This window comes from Rhinolophus sinicus, linkage group LG01 (genome assembly GCF_036562045.2).
Source record: "Rhinolophus sinicus isolate RSC01 linkage group LG01, ASM3656204v1, whole genome shotgun sequence".
Lineage (NCBI taxonomy): Eukaryota > Metazoa > Chordata > Mammalia > Chiroptera > Rhinolophidae > Rhinolophus > Rhinolophus sinicus.
In genome coordinates this window covers 126,688,904-126,713,277 of record NC_133751.1, presented here as the reverse complement: position 1 = coordinate 126,713,277, position 24,374 = coordinate 126,688,904, and the positions used below count along the sequence as shown (strand labels likewise).

The window sequence follows — 24,374 nt, the reverse complement described above, 5'->3', positions numbered from 1 at the left end:
ATTTAATTCTGGGTGCTGTTTGGGTTGGTAGTATTTTCTTTTTATTAATGAACAATTGGGCTCAGAGCTAAATAACTTTCTCAAGGCTGTCCAACTGGTAGGTGGGAGTTGGGACTGCCAACCAGATTTGTCTGACTTTAGTGCCCTTTCCCTGCTGCCTCCCAGATTTGTAGTGTTATAAATAAAATCAGTTACATCGTGGGCAGCCAGATGGATCAGTTGGTTAGAGCGTGAGTGCTGAGCAACAGGGTTGCCGGTTCGATTCCCACCATGGGATGGTGAGCTGCGCCCTCCATAACTAGACTGAAGGACAACTACTTGGAGCTGATGGGCTCTGGAGAAACACACTGTCCCCAATAAAATTTATTTTAAAAAAGATCAGTTACATTGTTATGTTTACTCAAGCAAAACTCCACTGAAATGCTGATACATTCACCACTCGAGTTAGTGATTTTGGTTACTTTAATGGTGGGAACAGCTTTTCCTTTTCCACTTAGCAGTATTGCCTTCCCCTTTGTAATCACCTCCCTTTTCACCAAACATAATGCCAGGTTTTCACCTTCAGAAGTCACTTTCATCACATACTCAATCTTTCTGTATGCTCTGGGACCCAAGCTCAACCAAAGGAAATTTAACTCCAGAGTCCACCTCTAAAAGTAGTTCCAGTGCCACCGCATCTTAACTTGAACCTACTTTAGCCCTCACACGGGGAGCCATTCCCAGTGGCTGAATTAGGAGAGTTGCCACAGCAGAAGTGAGCTCCTGAGTGTGGGGTTGGGGGGTGTACAGTACTCCAGTTCCTTGCTTTATCCAGTCCCTCCTGCCTGATAACTACAACAGTCCATAACGTAGTGAGTAGCTCCAAGATAAAAACTCAGTCTGCTCCATGAGCAACCAAGAACCTCCCTCACCTTCTGGGCTTTATTCCTCTTACTCACTGCACCTACAAGTATTCAGCTCTCAGCAGCTACATAATGTCAAAACTTGCATTTAGAAGGGCTTTCCAGGTGATCTGTCAGCTTTAAAGGATGGGGTGTAGGCAGTCTGCATCTTCATTGGTAATCAACAAAGTTAACACGGAAGAGTTAACTGTATGGCATGATACTGCGAAAAGCTGAAATAGAACACACTCCTGAGGAGACGCCACGGTACTTTCTTACTGCCCTACTCAAACTTTCATTTTTTGTGTGAAAAACCATGGCTGAATTCATCCCTAAAGCAGTTGCTCCTACAGATTACAACTTGAAAAACTAAAAACTGATCTCAGATATATGCCTGGGCATTTGTAAGGTCTAAATAAGCCTCTTAATTTCATGGTAAGATGATAAAAACCCTCATCAGTGAGATCCTACATTGCTTTGAGAGCTGGTGTTGCAGGGAGGGAACAGACAGGTCATGTAGTGGAGCACTTTGTTTCATTATACTGAAAACCACTGGGGGAAAATGGAAAAAACAATGAAGTAGGGTGAATCACTAAGTGGAATTACTAAATTTGGTTATGTGGAATTATCAACTCTGTAACTCTCCTAAATAAAACTCATGTTACTATGTGCTAATAAAATAAGCCCTTATTGGTATTATCAACATATGATGAAGACAAATCTTTTGATATGATTTCAAAATATTTTACATTTATTCTTAAACTGCATTTTCGTGGAAGTAACTTTTCTATCCTAGTTCTATTTTATCAAAGTCATTGCAAGGCTTCCATTTCCTTTCAAGTGGAAGGTGCAGGGAAATTGGTGGGGGAGGGGTAAAGGGGGCTGGAGAAGAGCAGCAATATTGAAACAGTTTATGATTAAGTATTTTTTTCATCGACAATTTCCCTTCCAGATAATTGCAATTACTCTCTACTCTTCATGGAGGTGATACAAGAGGTTAAGCAAGAAATTCCCAAAGTATGAATTAAGAGTGAACATTTAAATTCTGGAAACAGTAGTGTTTAATATACATTCATTCCAGTTTAATGCACCTGGACGAGCCTTCATCATTCCCTCTAATACCCAAAATATATACCTCGATTAGGCTGCTCTTCCATGTTGTCTATTTTCAGCCTTCCTTGATCACCCAAGCCTTAAACCTCACAACCCTATGGACAGGTACTATTAATTTAATATCACCAACATTTTGTAGGGAAGGAAATCAACACACAAAGTAATTCACCCAAGGTCACTAGCTACTAAGTGGTGAGGCCAAGATTTGGATGTGAACAATCTGATCTCAGAGGCCACACTCCTTAATGATATATGAACTCACTCAGACATAGTATTTTATATTAGAGACCTTATTTCCCACATTTCCCAGGAACTGAAAGTTTTTTCTGCTTCACATTAACAAGACATGTTAGAGCCTTGGATTTACGTTGTCAATATACAAATTTTATTCATTCCTTGTATTAGATACTGAATTGAAATTCAATGACTAATGGAATTCATGCCATTACACATATTCCTATTTTGGATTTTCTATCAGCAAACATCCTACTCAATAGTTTTTGGGGGTTTTGAGTACATTCAGAAAATGAAATTTCAGTAATTGCTGACAACAAATGAGTACATGGTAAGTTTTTCAAACCAAGTGAAACTGCTTGAAAAACTCACCTAAAAAATAAGAGTGTACTCATTAACAAACAGGCAAATCAAATTAAAGCAACCACTAAACAGGTTTTAAGTGAGGGTTCCTCCCAGAACTTGGAAATAAAGGAAATTAGATAGCCCTCAGAATTTACGTTTGAGATTAAGGGATCACAGTGAACAGGTTAAGTTACATGTATAAGAACAAAATTACTCTTAGCCACACAACCTTCAACGTGTCTTGCTTACCAGCCTACCTAAAGAGCCTGTCGGGCAGAACAAATACCGGTAAATTATAAACATAAAAAGAGGAGTCCCAGGAACGAAAGCTGGCTGTGCCCAACTCTACACTGCGGAATAAAAAGTGGACGTTTGGTGTCAGACCAAAAACACTTCAAGCATTCCAGACCCACTGTAAAGATGTTTCAGAGGCAAACTTCTCTTAAAAAATAAGCAACCTCCTGATTACTGGGCTTACGTATGTCAGCTTAATCAAATTGCAGGTATTAACGTAGCTATGAATTTTCTAACACACTGGTATAGTAACTTGGCACCGTGGGCAGCCAGGAACACAGTGTGCTGCTCTCCCAATGTGAAAATCTGTCTCAATCAACCTACCATAAACAGATTGGCACGAAATTAGCATAGATCATCCTGTGAGCTAAGTTAGTACAAGTTTCCCTGAGTATGGGGTCTGTGGATGCTTCAACTGGGGAAAGGCAGTTTCATGATTCCTACTGCCTCCCAAGAAAGCCTCTGGAGTGAGAAACTGCTGAATCAAAAATACTTTGTAACTCAGGAGCTCTCAAATTTTTCTCAGCAAAGACATCTTAAAAATTGCCTAGCAATTTCAGCAAGGTAGTAGGTGAGAAACAATTACTTTTTGTTAGGTAACATTTGGAAATAGTGAGGTATCTTGGGAATAAAACCATCTTCCGTTACAGATATTATGTTATGCAAAACCGTAAAATACCTAACCAACCAAGTGTACCTAAAGAGTACACAGTAGTCGTGCATATATAAGCAGTGGTTTATTTTTAAGATTTGCTAAGGATAAAACCCAGCAATTTAATATAACAAAAAATGTGTTTAAAATGCTTTAAAAGAAAAGCATGCAGAAAAAAAATGAATTTGGTGACCGAAATAGATCTCAAGTAGTCATTTTCGTAGTTTCAAAGGGGTAAGACAGGACAAAATTAAGGTAGCCTACTGACAGGAGAAAAAGTCTGAGATGTCCTAAATTAAATTAACAGCAGGCCAGAAGGTGGGTGGGAGACAGGAGAAATTAATCAGTTAACAGAGCTCTGGTCCGAACCCAACAAGACTGCTCACATGCCTGAATGTATGTTGAAACTCTGAATTAACTTCCAGGCGGCTGTTTCTGTGATTATTTAAGGAAACAGCCAATCACCAGTTGACACCTTATCCAGCTTACACATGAACATTCCAGACTGTGGCCCATAACCAATCCAAAAGCGCAAATACTTTTTCAGCCTATGTACCTATCCCAGAACTGTCCCCGCTTCACCTTCCCCACCCCTATTTAACCACAGCCAATGTAAATTCTTTCAAAACAGCTTACATCTTTCTTCTCCAAACTCATTGTATAAAACAGTCCCGCCAATCCCAGGGCGGCAGCCACGCCTGTCTTCACCACCCAGCCCTGCTGCTGGTGGTGTAGACCGCATGCCCCATATCTGGTTCTTACTCGGGCTAGCATGTTGCTCAGTAAACTCTGTCTTTCAGAAAAACTTTTGGCTTTGAAGGTTTTTTTTAACATCATTGTAATCTGTTGGTAGAAGTAATGCAAGCAGGCCTCATGAAATTCTGCATGAAACCATGTATCATGGTAGAAGCTTTGACTCCTAAGATCTCTGACCAGAATGAACTGCATACTCAGAGGAAGAGGAAGATGCATCCTAAACACATTCAAAGATAAACCCAGGGGTGACTAAATGACTTTTCAGTATTTAAATACCTGCAACAACAAATGAACCTCAGGTTAAACAAGAAAAAAGATCTAGGACATTTTGCAAAGTCTTACCCAATAAAGGATACTACCCGCCAGTCTTTTGTAAAGTAGGCCTCCAAGAATATTTCTGTGAAAAGGTACTCCTTTGCTTTGGTTCTGAAAATATATTTTAAGGTAGCTAAGGCAAATATTTAGGGGGCACAGCTCAATATTGGAAAATTAATTGAAAGAGGTAGAAGTCTATCTATGCAATGTGCTTCTGCATAAAGGTAACCGATCTGTGATCTAGCGAAAGCACAACTAAAAAAATGAATCACTCTTTTATAGGCTGTTTAAAAGATAATGCTTTTTAATATTTCAAATATTTTTAAAAATCTCATCAAAAATGTATCACCTTAACAGTACTTTGCACATGTGGAATTTCATACCTAAATCTGATGATACTATTTTGGTTTACTTATGGCTACTTACAAGAAGACTCAGTAATAATGTCCATTCACTGGAGTCTTTTTCTTTGGTTGAGCCTATTGGGACCAGACTGATGAACTATTTTATGCAAATGAGATGGCTGAAGCAAATTCATGGTAATATAAATTATAAGGGTTTCATTTAATGGGAATGAAACTTAAAAAGGACTTCCATATTTATCCCCATTGTGGTTTTGGAAGCTTATATCCTGCTCAGAGGTTAAAGAGTTCGAATAGCTCACACAATCCTGTAAAAATTACAACTGGCTGCCCTTTAATAAATAAAGTTATTGTAAAGATTTACATTTACAGAATGAAAAGTGAATACATAGCATTTCAAATTCAATTTTGGAAGTACTAATAAGTACTGACTCATAACAATATACACTAGCTACCTTTTTAACTGTCCATCATTAGCACCAATGAAGATTCAACAAAATTACCTTTATTCCCACATCTCAAAACAATTCTGAAAATTCTTTGTGAAGTTTAAGTATAGTCACAGACCTTAAATATTCACATTGTTTTCTATGTCATACTGAAAATAAGTTCACTACTCTTCTGGATATTCTTTACAAAATCTTATTAAAATTCCTGGTATTATCATCCCCAATTATACAGTAGCACAACCACCCTATGTAGTTTCACATGATTGCTCCTTAGAGGTTTCACATCTATATTACCAAGAACAAAACCCTTCCCTCCCTAATTTTTGCACTCAGCGTAATTCTACACTAGTCCTTGGATTATGTACCACTGTCAAAGTATAACTGTATCAAAATTATCATGTTTGTGGATACAATAATATGCCATACAGAACAAGGTTACACGTAATGACAAAGATTACTAAAGTTATGCAAGACAAGAACAAATGTTAGGACATGCTAACTAAGCAATGTCCCTAGAAAGAGGCTCCTAGTATCCTAAATTCAAATAACATTGACAAAATAATAAACAATTAAAAAATTATAAAGCTACTGACAAATTAGGTAATTGCTAAATAAAAGTAGAGCAGGAGATTAAACTCTCTAATATTTACAACTGCAACATATTTGAGTAAAATTACAATTGTGCACATATCAGTGGCTTTTTAACAAAAATAATTCATATACACAGAGGAAAAATTAAGACAGCTTTCAGTTCAACAGATGTTGAATTCAACCCATCTCAAAGATACTCAACAGCTCAAAGATTTACCACAGAATAAATTCAAGACTCGCTCATAAACCAGAACCATATTATTGGTGGTTAGGACAAATTTTAAACAAGTCAAAGTCTATCGTTTATTCCTAAGTCAGATGACAGTGCAAATGTGACCTCAACAGGAATATACTGAGATGTGCGAACCAATGTAAAACCTCCAACTGCTGTTTACATGAGGAGGATGACCTTTTTTGCTTAGAGCTTCCTGAGAAGCTATAAATACAGGTACAATGCACAGTAATGTTTTCTTTTTAAATTTATTCTTGGAATATAAAATAACTGAGAGAGCAATAGGTTTAATTTTATTTTTATAAGGAAGACTGCATTTACTTGAAAAAGAAATATGGCATCACACACAAACACGCTTCAAGGGAGGAGTATGTTTAGGAACGTGGTATTATTCTGAATGCTAGAGGACAAAGTGATCCCTGTTTACTGTTAAACTATGTAGTGTTAAAGTTAACTTAAAAAAGCTTACTAATTCTTCACTATGTAAGTTTTGTGAATTCAGCTTTCAAATCACAGTCATCTACATAACCATTATTAACAGCTCTGTTATAGTACTGCGACAAGCCAACATTTCACTGCACTTCACATCAAGAGTATGTAAACTTTGTTTTTCCCTCTTCAAGCCTTCAGAAAATTAGGGGCTATTTCAGCAGCCAATCTGGTGAGAACCTCTGAAGGCAGAAGTTCAGTGCCTCGCCGTCTAAGTGACCTTCTGTGGCACTGCATACCCAACCTGGTAGTGAAGTGTCCTCTTCAGAGGCGTCCAGTAAGGCCTAGAGTTTAAGGTTAACATGAGAAAGTGCCACCTTTGCTTTAGATTAGTGATGGACTCTGACAAGATCAAATAAAGTTATTCTGTATATTGTTATACTTACAAGCAGCTCCAATCCTGAGTATTTATGGTAATATCTAAACATACAAAAATGTATGTACATTTTTCTCCACTTTCTTGTAAACAGTTTTCAGTATACTGTTTTATCCCTTTATCACTGAAACATGCAAATCATACATACAAGTATAAATACACAAAAGAAAACAATTACACTCATTCAAAAGCCAAGCAACAACAAAAAACAGCTACAGTATTCAAATTATAAATAACGAATGCTTGAGGCATCTTATATTCCTAGAAGCAGCCAGCCATTCATCCTAATGTTCTTAGCTGCAATTGTAGAAATACTGAGTTTTGCACCTTCCATGCTTTTACAGTATTTATAACACTATCATATGTGGAGATAAAGACGTGTTTACTATAATCTCTTCTTTTCAGAATGAAGAATAAAGCAGCACTTACAAATATTGAAACAGTGGCAGCAACAGCAGGTGTTACCACTGCTAGATCAGGAGGATTCCATTCTAACAACGTTTAAATTAAAAAAGGAAAGGAAAACGTGACCTAAACACAGGGTTACATGTTCATCCCTTGGGCACTTAGCAGCGAGTCCAGCATGTCGAATGTGTCTTTGTAGTCCATATGCTGGCTGTTTGTGCTGTACTCGTGACTGACATCAGGACCGTTGCTCTCCACTGGCTTCTTGTCCAGTTTCACGAGGGTGCTGAGATGTCCGTAGCCCACCTGGTATGTGACAGGGGGAGGAGGGGGTAAGGGATGGTTAAAAACAGAGTTGTGAGAGGATAGATACTGCTTAACAGAGGAGGAAGAACTAGATGAACTACCTGAACTTTTGGAACTTTTGCTCATTTTGGAGTGATGGTTGTGGGATGCATCATTGACATGCAGCTTCTTCCTGGAGGAGCTGGAACTAGAGGCAATGCCATCACTGCTCAGGCCAGCAGGACTCCTCAGCACAGGGGGCGGCAGCCCGTCAGCACTGTGCTTACCGCCAGCCCCGCTGCTGCCACTGTGCGGGTGCGGATGCTTGTGGCTGCTGGGGTGGTGGCGGTTGGAGGGGTGCTCCTTGTGCCTCTCCTTGTGCTCTCTGCTAACGTGGGGGCTGGGGTGCTTGCTCTTCCCACTGCCTTCGTCCGAAGAGCTGTGTCTTTCTGAGGAAGAAACTCTGATCTTCATTTTCAGTTCTTCTTTACTGGCACTTTTATCAGTGGGTGGTATTGGAATCCGTAATTTCAGAGATCCGCTCTTTTCCTTCTTCTCTGCCAAGTATTTTTCAGGCTTTTCTGCATTTGTGATGGGAATTTTCATTTTGATGGGAGAAGTCACAGAACTGCTGCTGGCTGCCTGGGGCTGCAGGTGCTTGTGCTGCTGTTCTCCCTGGGCGGCTATGGAATGGTCCCTGACATCCAGATCCAGGGTTTCCAGCTTACGTTTTTCTCTGTATTTATCTAGAGACATTTTCTGAGGAATCACTCCAGGAGTAGCAGAAATGGGTCCATGGTGTTTACTGCTCCCTGCTTTATGAGCATAGTCTTGCTTAACAGAAGCATGGTCAGCAATTTTGTCAGGCCTGTGATGTAATCCCGAATGCAGCGACACAGAAGGACCCTGCTGGAAGTTGATGTACTGGCTACCAGACAAAGACGCCTCCTGTTTCTGTGAATACATCTGTTCTGTCCTTGCCGAGTCCTGATGCTGAGGCCATTCTGGGTGTGATGACAAACTGTATGAGGAACTTGACATTCCTGGTGCTAGCATTGACAGATTGTCAGATGTATGGCTGTCTTGAACAGAAATATTTCCCGAATTTAGGGATACTGGTGTAGGGAATGCTGATGAGGATGGTTTCTGAAAACTTGGGTTTGTAGGCACACCAGTAACACTATCTACTAAAATGGAATTCTGGACCAGAGATGAACCAAGAAGTGGTGTTTCTGATACTTGTCCATCTACTTTTGGTTTCCTAGCTGCTGCCTGAGTAGCCTAAGGAAACAAAACACAAAAGAAGCAATGATATTACAGGACTTTAATACACATTTCTTTGCTTACAAAAATTCTGTATTAAATTTATGGAAATGAAATCAACTGGGGTTCAAGACTATACTGCCAGTAAATGTTTTATTTATAGGCATAAAAGACAGCTATAAAGAGCTGAAAGCACTAATTTTAGAATTAGATACAGGTTAAACTCTAGCCCAGTCATTTGAGAAATTTAACTTGTCTAGGCTTTAACTTCCCCATTTGCAAAACGAGGAGACTATTTCCATCATTGTGAAAATTAAACAAGAAATTTATGAAGTACTTAGCAAAATCCATTGGATATAGTAGTTGAATAAACTATGAGTGTATGTAGCTTATGATACACTGTAATTATTTAGGAATACTGGAAATAGGAATATTTAACCACAAAAATTTGAACTGGTTAGCTATATAATTATCAGATAAATGACAAATTGATATTCTATTAAACCCTACCAATTCTCTTACCCTCCAGTTTCGAATCTTCTTCAACCTACTAGGCGTTTTCTCCAATATTTGTAGAAACTCATGTGTTAGCTCTAAAAATAAAATGTAAATGTATAACTTAGAACGTGCCTTTAGGATTTAAATGTCTTTTAAGTGGGCAATTTTAAAAAGGGACCTCAAGAGTTCATCTACTTCACTATCACCCTCTTATTCAACTTTCGCATATACAGAAGTAGACACAGCTCTGAACAAGTATTTTTAAAGAGGAAGCCTTTGAAAAAAGAAAATCACCCCCCACATCCACACCTTATTTTACACGCTTCCTCAGAAATTTAGTAGCATTAAACAAAATTGCCACAAAACAGAAAATCTCTTTTAGGCAAACACCATAGTAATAATTGTTGCAGGCAAGATCCATCAATAGATTTTTTTTAAATTAGTGGGCAAAAATTTGAGGAAAAAAAGGATATCCATATAATCCCTGCATACCTTCAAAATATTAATAATTGCAAAGAGAAAACAGTAACTTTACAATGGAGAAACCCAGCAGATACCACCTTAACCAAGTATCATGGTTATCATTACTAGCCATAAGACGTATCAAAATGATGTGCCCCGACAGGGTGTACTGAGTAGGGAACAACCCGTTTCTGTGGTATTCCTGCCAAAACTGTGTAACTTCAATCTAATGATGAGAAAACATCAAACTCCAATTGAGAAACATTCTATTAACATAAAACAGGTAGTATTGTTCAAAGTGTCAAGGACATGAAAGAAAAGATTGAAAAACTGTCATAGATCGGAAGAGATTAAGGGGCACGTCAACCAAATGGAATGTGTGATCCTAGAACAGAAAAACTGGAGAAATCTGAGTAAAATCTGTAGTTTGGTTAATAGTATTATACCAATATTAACTTCCTGGTTTTGATAATCACATATTATTATATATAAAATGTTGACATTAGAGAAACTGGGTGAATCATATACAGAATATCTGTATTATTTTGCAATTTCTTTAATTTCAGAATTATTTTGATGTTAAATGAAAAACATTCCTCCACCTATGTCATAACTTACTAGCAATCAGCACTATTAACATACCGTGTTTTGCTGAAAATAAGGCCTAGCCGGACCAACAGCTCTCATGCATCTTTTGGAGCAAAAATTAATATATTTTACTATAAGACTGGGTCTTATATAGTAATATGATATAATGATATAATATAATACCAGATCTTATATTAATTTTTGCTCCAAAAGACGCATTAGAGGTGATGGGTCCGGCTAGGTCTGATTTTCAGGAAACACGGTTATTAATGAACCACCCTGGTTATACTTTTACATCATTTTTCTCCCTTAAATTTAGGATTAAAATGAGATGACCCACTTTTCCAAAGTGGCATAATTATGAATTACAGTTTTCTACCCCAAAATAGTGTTCTTAATATAGTTATTGGCAACTCTTAAGACAAACATTGGTATTAGTTTTGGCATCGCTATACGTGTGTGTTCACACGCTGTGACAACTAACTCCTGCTAAAGTTTCATAAGCTTTTGACCCAGTTAGGATGGAAAAAACCAAATGCCCGGACTACCACCTGCTAATTTGAAAAAAAGACTCCTTTTCTACTTGGACACTAATAAATCTAGCAGATAAATAATACTTTGGGGCACAACAAGAAATTGTTTGACTCAATTTCTTTAACTGCTTGGTTGTCAAAGATTAAATGCATATAAAGTTTCTGGTCCAAAACCTGGTACTCAGCTGGAATAAAATATAACCTTTGGTTTTCCTTTCTCAAGTATCCTACTCTTAAATTTTATAGTGGAGGAAAAAAAGAATCTGTCAAATTATCAGTACTAATGTAAGTAACTACATGCACAAAAACCACATGCACGCATGATACTTAAAATAGAGGCCTCTCTCCCTCAAAGCTAATATACAGAAGAAATTCACAATATGAAAAACATACATGAGGGTTTGTTATTAATCATAAAAACCCCACAAACAAACAAAATTTATAGGTAGGACAAGTACAAGCAAATGTTGTTTTGAAACAGTCATTAAATGACTTATTTCAGTATATAGCGATACTTCAAAAACCATGTTAAAATTCAGACCTATTTTCAATTTTGTTACTGTATTTCTTTTGTAATCAAAGCAGAGAATGCTGCTATATATTATTTAGATTTTAAAAATTAGTTGCAAGTGTAATATGTAGATTATTTTTAATATGTTAAATGTCCAAGATTCCTATTCAGTGGCTTTCCAAATGAATAATGTACTTGAGCCCTCTCAGAGTGGAATCAGAGGGTATTTAGGTAATCCCTGTTCTGTCAAAAAAAAAAAAAAAAAAAAATCAACCCAACTTTACCTACAACTTAAGAGCAGGAGAAAAGGCAAATTTTTTCGGTGAGCTTTACTTTAGTACCATGTATATAAACTATTTTTATTAAGATTATGCCTACTTTATCTACTGACTGCTAGATGGTGGCATAGATAACCTAATCTTCAAGTCACAGAAGAAAAAAAGCCCCCTACAGGTTTATCTTTTTTTGCTGTTAAATTTTGCTTTAATGTATGAATTACATTAATACCTCACATTATGTAAACATTTAAGTTGTTTATAACTTTAAAACTTACTCCCAGTACACATGCCAATAAACTTATTCTGTAAAAACAACACTTTTGTTTTTGATTTCTTTTACAGTAAACTTTTCAACTACAAACCTTAAATACTCAAAAGACGTTCCAAGGACGGGCACAACAGGGAACTCCCCCCTGCTCGCCCCGCCCCAGCCAACACACTGGCTTTTAGGTATTATTTCTGGTCACTAAAGATGTCCTTCCCCTCTGCACAAACTTTGAAAAACCCCTGGCAATGTAAGGAAAAGAGCATAATCATGTGGCAGTAATATAGCACAATATATATAGTCTGGGAGAAAGTTTCCAGAGGAAAAAAAAAATCAGAAAATCAAGATCTAACAAAGAAGCATATTTTACCAAAAAGGTAGACAAAATTGCCAGTGGACCAAATATGACCTGCGTCCCGTTTTCCTAAACAAAGTTTTAGTGGAACATAGCCACATCCATTCATTTACAAATTGCCTGACTGCTTTCTAGCTACAGTGGCAGAGGTGTGTAGTTGTAGACAGCACAGCCCATAAACTAAAATAGTTACTATTTAGACCTTCACAGAAAAGGGTGCAGACCTTTAAAGAAACATCTAAGATTTTATTGGAAGACCACATTCCAAAGCCACAGAGATCTCTCATTGTATGTGATACATGTCCTTAGTAGCAACAGATGTAAATCCTATTTTCCCATTAGCTTTAATTTTGTGATGGGATTTGGGGAAAGCACACAAAAAGAACTAGCTGAAAACCTAACATACCAATTTAGGTGTATCTGTTAAGTAAGAGTGTTATCTATTTCCTTTCTGAAACCTAGGGTATCAGGTTAAAATGTCTCAATTTCCAAGAATCTCCTACCTCTAGCCAGCTTCTCTTATTTTTCAGCCAGAGAAATTTCTTACCAGGAGACCCCCAAATTCTAGGTTCATAATCGATAGTACTTGCACCCCCAATTAACCATGTTGATTCACATTTAACAATGTAAGGCAACAATGACACACTTTATCAGTGGAACTATACAGAGTAAGGAATGTTAGCCAGAAAATACCTTTAGCTCATTGCTTCACATCTTCTGTAATAACTTAATACCTGACTTTGAGTCTACATATTTTAAAATCAACAAAATTAGCACACTTTAAAAAGTCCGAAAAACCCCGAAAGGGCTTCAGATATTCAGTGGTGGTTAATATATGTTCACTTTTTTTCTTTAGGTTAATGAATCCTTATTTTCATCCTGTTCATTTGATTATGTAATTTACTTTTAAATTCTATTACCAAATTGTTAAAATGGAATTATAGTTATGTTTTTTGAAGAGTCTTTATCTTTTGAAATACAAACTGAAATAGTAATAAATGAAATGATATCTGGGATTAGCATCAAAATAACTATAGGGGGAGGGAGGATGTTGGATTGGCCAGAATTGATCATTGTTCATAGTGGATCCCATGAATATATGGGATTCATTATTTTTCAAACCTATATTCCCAAAATAAAAAGAAGTATTTTTAATGTAAAAAAAACAAACTTATTTTCTTTACTTACCATCTAGTAATTCTAAAGTAACTGTAGGATCCACATATTCCCACCAATGTTTTCCATCAGTTGACACAGGAATCTCCCAATTGGACCATTTGCAAGCCAAATGAATGCATACACATGCTATCACTGTTGGTTTGTACTGAAGACAGAAGGTTGTAAGATGTAGACTGTTGTGGAGCAGGTTTGAAAATGAAGAGCCATATAAATTCAAATATGTAAAACAAACAAACAAAAAAACCAAACATTCACCAGTAAGATTAAAGCGAAAACAGAATTATGAAGGTTTTCTTCTGTAAGTCTAGAGTACAAAATCTTATTTAATTAAATTAAAAGCTAACACTACAGTTATAAAATTATAGTACTAAAAATGCTATAGATTATAAACATTCCCCATACTTTTACTTCCCAGAGTATTCTATTAATATTAATATATTTAATAATATATTAATACTAATATTAAGATTTCTAAATTTTGCTTTTATATCTAAATTCAAAGTATTTTTATTTCTTTATAACTGAAGATATACTTAATATACTTATATTTCCAATAATCACTATATACAAATGTTTAACACCTTTAATTTTTTTGTGGCCTTTTTTTTGTGGTCATACTCATGGCAAAAAAATAAAGAAAAAGCAGAAGACTATAAAATTGACAAACTAATTTCAACATTGTATTATAATCAGGGATTCTACCACGTGATGTGGCTTAAACATAATTCTCAAGTAAGTCAAAGGGAATTTAACACTTATCTATGTAAACTCTTTTTTACATTTTTCTTCTTTTTCAGCAAAGCCATAGAGAAAACTTACCTTTTGCTCAATGGCTTCAAGTCCCAATATTGCTAAATACTACAGAAATACTACCCTTCTCCTTCTACTATACTGGGCATATAACATGTCACAACTAGGCTTTTCTACACAAAGTTTTAAACTTAAGTGTATTTTTTTCTTGTTGTTCAGAATTCCTAAGGATAGAGGTTAAATCCCAACATATTCTAAGAAACACTATTGATATTGGCAAGTCCAAAGTTTTAAATAAAACTTAACAGTGTCACAAGAAATTGGATCAAAATTGGTTTGGGCCCCTTCTCAATGACCCATTCAAAAACCAAACTTAAATCATTAATATAATCAATACAGAACAAAATTTCATATTAGATACTAAAGGCTTTTAAAAACTATTGTTCCACTTCAGTTTCCGAACTGATGAAAATGTTTATTGATCAACCACAACCCACACTATTTTTTATTTATATAAAATGAAAAGGAAGTAAGTTTCCTTAAAGTAAAAATTGTACTTATGCAAATCCAGGCACTGACAGGACTTGACTACTTCTAATTTACTACTAGTGGGTATTATCTGGAAAAAAAACCCCAAGTTACATAAACTTTATTATTTATTAAAAAATACTTTTATGATTAAAGTTAAGATTGGATCAATGTGAAATTTTAAAAATTGTCATTTAACTATAATTGTAAACTAGAAATAGCTTTATACTTACCAAGTTGCTCGAATTTCTACGTTAAGTTTAGCTCTGTAATCTTTAGCTGCTATTCAGGCTACCAATTTTAGACTTATGCACTCACAAATCGAGAATATGTCATCAGAAAGCACCACTACACTTCACATTGTGCATTTAACCCCTCTGTGCCCAAAGTCCCTTGTACAATACACCGCAAAGCAGACAGGAAGGTACCACCACAGTAGATGGTCCAGTCTCCTGTTGCAACAAGGGTAAGAGACACATTGAGGGGGCCCTGCATTAAAGGAAGCTATAGTGTGCTACAACAGTGCAACAAAGAGGGTCAGGATAACAACCTGTTGGTAGCCATGAAATAGGATGTCTGTGCCAAATCCTTGCTTGCTGTAAGAAAAAAAAAAAACACGAAGACAATACTATCAGCTTTAACATGCTTCCATCAAAAAGTTCTCAACACAACAAAAACTTCAAAGATGTGTACACAAAAAGTAAATTTTACTTACTACTTACAAATATCACAAGAGCGCCATCATTTTCTATACTACTGAAAATCTTCAACAACATTCACTCAAATGTTTCTTGCTATCCCCCAAAGATCTGAGAAACAAGCCGATTTGCTTTTAGCTAGCCAGTTACAAGGGCTAAACTTGTTACTAAGTTAAGCATCTAGTCAGCTAAAAGTTGCAATAAAGTATTCTCCTGGATTTAAAAAAAAAGAAGAAGAAGAAGAAAAGATTTTGAAGTCTAATACAAAATACAAAAAGTTGCCTGCCAGACTTAATCCTCAATCATCATATTTAAATTGGTTTAAGTATTTCCATCAAAAGGAAACAAAACAAACCCCCACCCCCACCCCAAACTCTAGAGAGCACAATTGCTCCCTTGGTTTTTTTTTTTTAATCATGCTAAGCATCAACAGAGAATAAACAACCTAGAAACATCATAAGGACATAGATATAGGAAACTCCACTGTATTTGTCTTTAATTAGAGAATCTAATCAATGACAACTTTAGAAATGATGCAAGTACTCTAGAGGGAATCAGGGTGCTTCAACACTGGTCCGCAAAAGAAAAGCAAAAATTGAAATAGAAATTAAGACATTGAAAACAGTCCCCGCTCCCTTCTTTTGCTTCTTATCCTTCCCAACAGGGATGCCTTTGCTAGTTTCCCCCCACCCTTTCCAATTACATTTATAATCACTTGACATACCTTTCCCTCCTGCTCTAGGATCAGTTCCCCTCAACTCACCCCTCTCTAAGTGGACTCAAATTCCTTGCCCCCTCCTAGTTTTATTCGTAGCACCTGTAATCCCTGCTGCCCCATGTGAATCATAACATAAAGATTTACAAAAAGGGACTTGGGCTTAGCAGAGCTGTGCTAAGGAAGAGTGTCAAAGCATCAGATGTCTTGGAGGCAGTGTGACTTAAGTATGACATTCTTTCCTGGTGGGGAGGGAAGGAGAAATCACAGAAGTGAAAGGTCCCTGTAAAATTACATTAGCCAATTCAGCAGCAAAGTAGCATAATATCAATTTTCTCTTGGGGTGGAGGAGGACTTTAAAAAAACCAAACCATTTACCCTTCCCCCACAAAAGACTCAAAATATGCAGAAAAAGTAAAAATAATTTTAAATTGCCATAGCAGTTTTAACCACAGAATACATCTAAAGTCAGTAACTTTAACATTCATCGTGCAACAGAGGAAGAATGTAGGGAAAATATTCTTTTGCTAGCTTAAAGTTGTAACAGAGCAGAGAAAAACACCAAACACAAAAGAATATTTTTTAAATGGAGTGAGATACTATAGTTACTTGAAATGTTAGTCAGACAAAATGAGGCTAAACATATATATAAGATTTGTACTAAAATTTAACTATCAGTCACACTTTAAACATTAACAACAATAAAAATCGTATTTAAATACTTTGCTTTAAATGATATTCAAATTTGTAGTTTTTGTCATTGTTTTAAAATTTACTATTCAATTTTGCAAATGAATGGTCTTTATGCCTCTAACTTCTTTAGATCTAGAACATGTACAAAAATATTAAATTGTGACGAAAGATTTAAAAGAAGCTAAAATCTCTCAATAATACCAAGATGAATCCAGGTTCATTGTTATTAAAATAAAGTACATATTTTAACCTGTATTAATATCTTCCTTCAATATCTTTCTTCATTAGGCTCAACTTAAAACAAATTACATGGCTCTCGTTATTCTGACAGAACAGTTTACCCTTTCATGTTTTCAGGAAAACAGAACTACTACTCTGCTTCTTTTTTCTTAATTCAACATTTACACTAGTTATTCATACAATTCTATGCTACACTGTAATCCTGGGGATGAGAATGTGCTATGAGATATATTCACATACCACGAAGAACAGGAACTATACGTATGCTCTAGTTTACAAATGATAACATGTGCTATTAGGATCTAAAAAATATAAATGGCATTTTTAGAAGTCCAGTTCTTAACAAAATCATTGTGGTTTTAAAGAGGTTGGTTTTTTTTTCAATGTAGCCATAACAATAAAAATCTTACCTAGCTATAAAATGAATACAATTTAGAATGAATAAAATGTGAGAATATTTAGATAAACACTAAAAAATAAAACAAGGCCTTCAAAAGTCTTACCCATTTTGTTAAACCTAAAAAAAGTCTGGGGGTAAAAGAATGGAACTGCAAAAATTTCATTCTCAAAAAGGAAATAACAGAAAAAAGCACACAAAAGGTTCCAAGTGGTTGCTATTAGTACATAATACTTCAGCGGGAAACAAGGAAGTTGAAGTAACAAATAGTATAACAACACGCAACTGTGTAAAAAATATTTCTAGGGATAGGACAACAGATACATAGGATTCATTAACAAAAGCAGAAAAACCTAATAAAGCAGTAAAGCAAAAAATACAAGAACTTCCCACTCCTGTTTATAAAAGGTTTAATAGGCATATCACACACTGTATGCTACCATGCTATGTAATTATTTCCCCATTATACACAAAAAGGAAACAATTTTTGGTAATGCTAAAGAACTGTGAAAAATATATCAAATCAATTTTGTTCAAATGAACATGGGCAAAACATTTCCAAAAGTGACAAATCTGCTAAGGCAGGCAATTTTTATATGAAAAATTTGAGGCTTAGCGCCAAATTCTTATACTGTATAATCTTTTCAAGAAGTCAATAAAAGTTTGACATAAACAAAAAAATTAATACTATTTTCTGCACTTATGTGTTAATGGCCTACATCTTAAACAGTAACTGAAATAGGACTGGCATAGCACAATGGAGAGGTAGAGAGAGAACAAATATTTGGAAGCCCTCCAATTTTTCTGTGAACTGAGACTCTAGCCTAAGTTTAAGGAAGCTAATTGACTAGTAGATGAATAGGTAGATGTATAACACGAAAAGGTAATGCTTCAAAATGACATTTCCCCTATTTTAATAAAATTCAAAAAGGCTAGAAGAACAAAATAGCATTCAAATCAATGATAAAGACAATAAAAAGCATTAACACCGTACTTAATTTAAAAGTTTCACAGATCACTTACCTCTTACTAACTGGGTACATTTCACCACATCTGTGTGTGGGTGCTCAATGGTGATCTCAAAACCTGAAATGAAAAGGACTTTTTTTCCCAATCACTTACCACTACAATACTTGCCTGAGAAATGCCATTCATCACACAACCATAAATGTATATTTTTCATTAAAACATCCAAAGACAAAGAAAGTTACTTTCTCATCAGTGACATGCTCCTTATACCTCCAACGAGAAAACATTTCCTCTCAAAAACAATGTTCCAATTATGAAAATTGATATCAAAGTTTTTTATAGGTCAGGTGGTAATAGTCACTCAGAATTTTGAATTATAATTAGTTTGAGATTGTCCTCAAGTTAAAAACAAACTAAAATCATAACAAATGAAATTATTAAGCCTTCCTCACAGTAGTTGAAGGGATTCAACTATGTAATATGTTTCTTAAACGTATTTCAACTCTTTCAGAAGATTTTGTGAAAATAACATTTTTCATAAATATAACCTTTGAGTCACTGTGTGAGAAATGACCTTTTAAATGATATAGTTCTTTATTTTCTTAGTATGCCTTAAAATGTTCCAGCCAGTTAGCTTATAACTACATTTCATTAATAATAAAATAAAATTAAGGTAAGTAAATCTTATAGGCCTCAAGATTCATTGAATCACTGTTTCTAAAACCAAAGATACAAGGTTGAAAAGCTTTCAATGTTCAGTCAACCCCGAGGAAGAGCTGTGGTTTCACCTTTACAAAAAAAGTGGAGGTCACATTTAGTGCCTTCAGAAGCAGTAAATGAATTAACATCCCAATAAACAGGTAATCTAGAGTTATAAAGTTATTGTATGGTCTATATATATTTCTACTGTAATTAAACCTGCACAATCATACTTTAATGAAAGCCAAAGACGAGTAATTTGTAAATTCTAATGTACAAAACAATGCTATTCATTCTCTGTGCTTAAGAATCTGTCATAAACAATACAAATATGATATAATGATTTTAAATAACTATATTATTTCCACATAACATAATTTTCCTTTTCTACCTTCATGATATAAATTTGTAATTTTCATATTAATGTAATTTTACATTGTAAGACAATAAATAACATGCAAAATCATTGGATTTGGAAGGAATGAGAAGACTCTCAGTTCTATTTTTTATCTTTTGTACTACAAAAACTTCAAACAAGTGATAAATATTTCAAACAACCTACTTTTGTAATACAAAGAATCTGTCATGATGGGAAGCTATAATTACAATTAAACATTTGGGAATGGAGTAATAAATAAAATTAACTACCATAATAAACAATGATTATTTATAAACACACAATGTGGCAAATTTCTTACATTATCTTTCATCTTCAAATTCACAATGTTAAGGCAGGCATTATTATTTCACCTCATTACACAAAATAGAGGTACGAAAGGTAAAGGAACTTTGCTCAAGTTTACAAAGCAAGTCAGAGGCCTACAGATTTAAATCCAGATCCCAATAAAGCCCATGTTCTTCCAGAAGAAATAACATGACTATACAAGTCAAAACGTTAGGTTTCAATTTCCTCATCAGAAGTGAAAGAATAAATGACCTTTAGCGATCACTTAAATTGCAAACTTTGCAGACAATATGTTTTAGGAAAGGATGATCAACATTTAAGTAACTATTATGTCACATTAAAAATGTGATAAATTCATTAAATACTGACTATAAGCTGTAGGAGAACAAGAACTGCCATGTATGTTTGTACACATTACAATCACATGCAATAGCCCTAAAGAAATATTTTATTCTCCAATGCAAATCCAGAATGAGGCATAGTGCCTCAATTACCTGAAAACATAAAAATCACATTGAACACTATGTTTACCATTCAATTAAATTATGAAATTAAATTTTAAAAAATGGTTTCTTTATAAGCAGGCAATAATATTCTAGCCTCAAGCTTTGCTTTAAATGAAATTTTCTTCGATGATAAAATTACTCCAGAAACTTTTTCCTTTATTTAGAATACAGAGAGAGGTCTTCACATAATGTCGTTTTGCTCAACATCATTTTGTTGTAACATAGGAACTTAATTCTTGTTTATATCAATTAGCCTATAGCAAAACTAGTTTTGCTATTTGTTGTTTCACTTAAAGTTGCAGAACCTATTGATGACATTGAGTACTTACTGTACTGCACCGAAGAACACACACACAAAATAATAAATGATATAAGTACATACCTAGGGTTTGTAGCATTATGGTTTCAAGTAAAACCAGTTCTTGAGTTTGTTGAAGGTAAGCCTGCCAGGTAAAAGTAATAATGTTAAAATGCTTAAGACAAAAATCATACCACTAGACTATTTTATTTGTGCCTTATTTTGAAAAGGTCACTGAGCTAATTTTAAAACATAAACTTCTATTATTTGAACAATACCCTAAGCAGTCACAAGAAATAGTTGAATTTGTAAAGAATTTGTAGACACTATTAATTCTCTATTACTGAATGGCTACATTAATATTTACTCTCTTAGGAAATAAATTGAGGGTGCTAGAAAAAAATCTGTATTCTGTGACAAGTCTAAATTGAATTACTTCTAATATAGGAAATGTAAACAAAGCAAAAACTAAAAAAACAAACAAAAAAACCCAACACCCCACCATCACCCCCAACAAAAAAAATCCCTTAATATAATGATGATATGAAAGGGGGTTAGTTAATTAAACAAAAGAGATCGTCAGTCTGTAATGTAACACTTTATTGAGGTATTATTGGGACTTCAAGACACATTAAGAACAGGAAGCATCAACCCAGGTAAGAATATCAAATTCAAACCTGCCTTTAAAGATAAGGCTTATCAACTTAATCAAAGTACTTCATATGTAATTCCTTGACAGTCACAGTGAGCTATTTTTATAATTAACTTCCTCTCTTCAGAAAAGACAAAATAAAAACAAACTCTATAATTTCTAGATTAAAAGAGAAAATTTTAGATATCGTGTTTCCCTGAAAATAAGATCTTGCCAGACCATTAGCTCTAACGTGTCTTTTGGAGAAAAATTAATATAAGACCGGGTCTTATTTTATTACAATATAAGACTGGGTCTTATATTAATTTTTGCTCCAAAAGATGCGTTAGAGCTGATTATCCGGCTAGGTCTTATTTTCGGGGAAACAGTATAAAATATCAAAATAATGTATCATATACAGATGGGGACAAAAATAGAGGACCTTTTCCTTCAAGTTGAATAAATTATTCCCCTACTGTAATTACTCTGGAAATAAAAGGTATGAAAAATTTTCTGCCATCTCATTCTTAGATCATGAAAATTGACTACAGTGATAAGAAAATGTATTATATATAAATATTCATTTATGTAAGGACATATTGCTAAACCCAAAGTGAAAGCACCTTTAATTTTATTTATGCCCCATTTTGAAAAGGTCATTGAGCTGATTTTAAAACACAGATTTCTATTATTTGAACAATGGCCTAAGTATTCATAAGAAATAAATAATTTTTGAATTTGTAAAGTTAGTAGACACTACAATTCTTTATTATTGAATGGCTACATTAATATTATACTCCCTTGAAGCCACATCTAGGATAAAACTTGTCATTTATAAAATCAGATATACTTAATATGGACCTTAAACTCAACTCAAAAAATGAATAAATATAATCTGATAACTGTAAGTAGTTAAAAGTTCCTGATAAAGTAATTCACCTATAGTAAGAGTGATAAAAAAAAATGATTTTAAAGGTACAGAATTCTAGCTTGTTTTAAGATGTCAGAAAATTTTAAATGGTGTTTTCAAACAAGAACTATTAAAATGTTGATGATGAGCAAGTTGTTTGCAAACTAGTATTAATCTTTAGGAAAATTAAAATACTTTTTAAAAATGCCACTCATGAATGCATAGTAAAATGTGTTTTTATGTATCAGAGAGATAAGTAGCAGTAAGCATTCATAAAGAAACAATTCTGTGAAAAGACTAATTACTGGTCTGGAGGTAAATACAAAGGCTTTCTTATTCCTTCATTTGCTGACTATCTCTGGTCTTGAATACACCCAAACAATGAGGTGATAGGATTTACCCTCCATATATATCACAGGTTTACTGTGAAGAAAAACAACAAAAATGTGAAACTGAAAGTACCTTTGAATCAAAGCCTTACATGATTCAGAACGATATTATAATTCATAATCATATTTAATATGTTTCTACCGGATTGATTCCTAAGTGGTAAAAGAAAGAAGCAACATTTGGAAGGCAACGCTAAATGAATTATGTTTTTACTGGTACCAAATAATGAAAAGGTTTCAAACTTAGCGAGAAAAAGCAAAAACCCCCGCCTTTACATACATCACATTTAGTATCCAGCAGTGGCTCTAGGGGGTGCAGACATGTATGTGCTACTTTGATAACATGTTCAAGTTTTCGAGCCTGTTCTTCCACTTTTGCAGCCAAAAATAATGCAGTAGGTGATATTATCTGCAGAGAAGATAAAAATTTGGTTATTTCAAAACAATTTTGGAAAAAGCTACTTTCTAAAGGGGAGGGGGGTGCAAGGAAGGAATCACTAGTTGGGCTATGACAAGACTGATGCATCATAAGTTATTCATTAAATAGAACTAGTTACCCAAGTCTATACAATCTGTTTTACTTGTGTTGCAAGTAGAATTCTAAAGGGAAAAAGGAAAAAGACTTACACTTTAGCTAACTGAGAAAAAGTTTAAATGTTAATGCACATTGAGAAGGTAAAGGAAAAAACCCTCAAGACAACTAATGAAGAAGCAATAGCTTCAACAAAAAGATGAAAAGCGGATTATAAAGTATATTCAGATTTTCCCTTTCGGGGCAGTCACGACTTTCTAGAGTTCTTTTAAATTAATAATTCACTGTGCGGCTAAGAGCTACACAATCTTGCTTAAGAGACAGAAAAAGGATCTATAACAAGGAAAAATGAGAAGAGGAGTCTGCATATAAAACTGCTCTTAATTTCTCTATTACTTTACTACTGCAATATAAAAAGCAGCGTAGAAAACGGAATAAATATGTCAGATAAACCAACAGAGTAGAAACAGTGCTAACTGGAGATAAAAAAATTAGCAATATTTTTTAGTTTTAGTGAATTATGTTCTTCTGATAGAAGTGTAAGAACAGAGCTCTAACAAACACATTGAGTAAGAGAGGGAAGCATCACTTCTGAGCAAATATTTACCCCCAAGTTACAAATAAACCAAATAACTGCTGATTCAGAAAACAGGCATACTTTAAACTCAATTACAAGAGTTTCAAGATCACATACAAGAAGATCACATACAAGAAATACCTCATGGTGACAGGGATTTTAGGTAGTGAGCACACAATGGAGTATACATGTTGTATTGGAAAGGTGCATACCTGAAACTTCTTATAAAACTATCAACCAATGTTACCCCAATAAATTTAATTTAAAAAAGGAATATCCCGTGGAAAGATAATTTCTAAATGTAAAGATTAGGTACATTATTTTTCAAGTGATGAACATTTGAGTCTCACTGTATCTTGGGGATCAATCACTAATCAGAAACAAGGCCAAAAGAGGAAGGGGAGGGGACATAAATCATGATATGTGATTTGGGAAGGTAACATAAG

The 24,374-nt window shown here is 34.7% G+C and overlaps 1 protein-coding gene across 5 annotated transcripts in view; it reads right to left on the bottom strand.

The window, feature by feature from the left end:
* Positions 1–4,864: 4,864 nt before the first annotated feature.
* The window catches only part of CCNT2 (cyclin T2), a 41,840-nt gene continuing 22,330 nt past the window's right edge, over positions 4,865–24,374 (bottom strand). Inside the window, exons 3-10 of one of the 5 annotated variants that reach the window (XR_002137326.2) lie at positions 23,100–23,228; positions 20,974–21,034; positions 18,756–18,818; positions 15,223–15,585; positions 13,721–13,884; positions 9,565–9,635; positions 7,902–9,060; positions 4,865–7,800 (exon numbers count right to left, since the gene is read on the bottom strand). Coding sequence is in view for 4 of the 5 variants with exons in the window: in XM_019731145.2 (XP_019586704.1) it covers positions 7,633–9,060; positions 9,565–9,635; positions 13,721–13,884; positions 15,540–15,585; positions 18,756–18,818; positions 20,974–21,034; positions 23,100–23,228 (1,962 nt within the window). In the remaining variant the exon portion in view is untranslated. The other 4 variants (XM_019731146.2, XM_019731145.2, XM_074335557.1 and 1 more) reach the window with 4 other exon arrangements.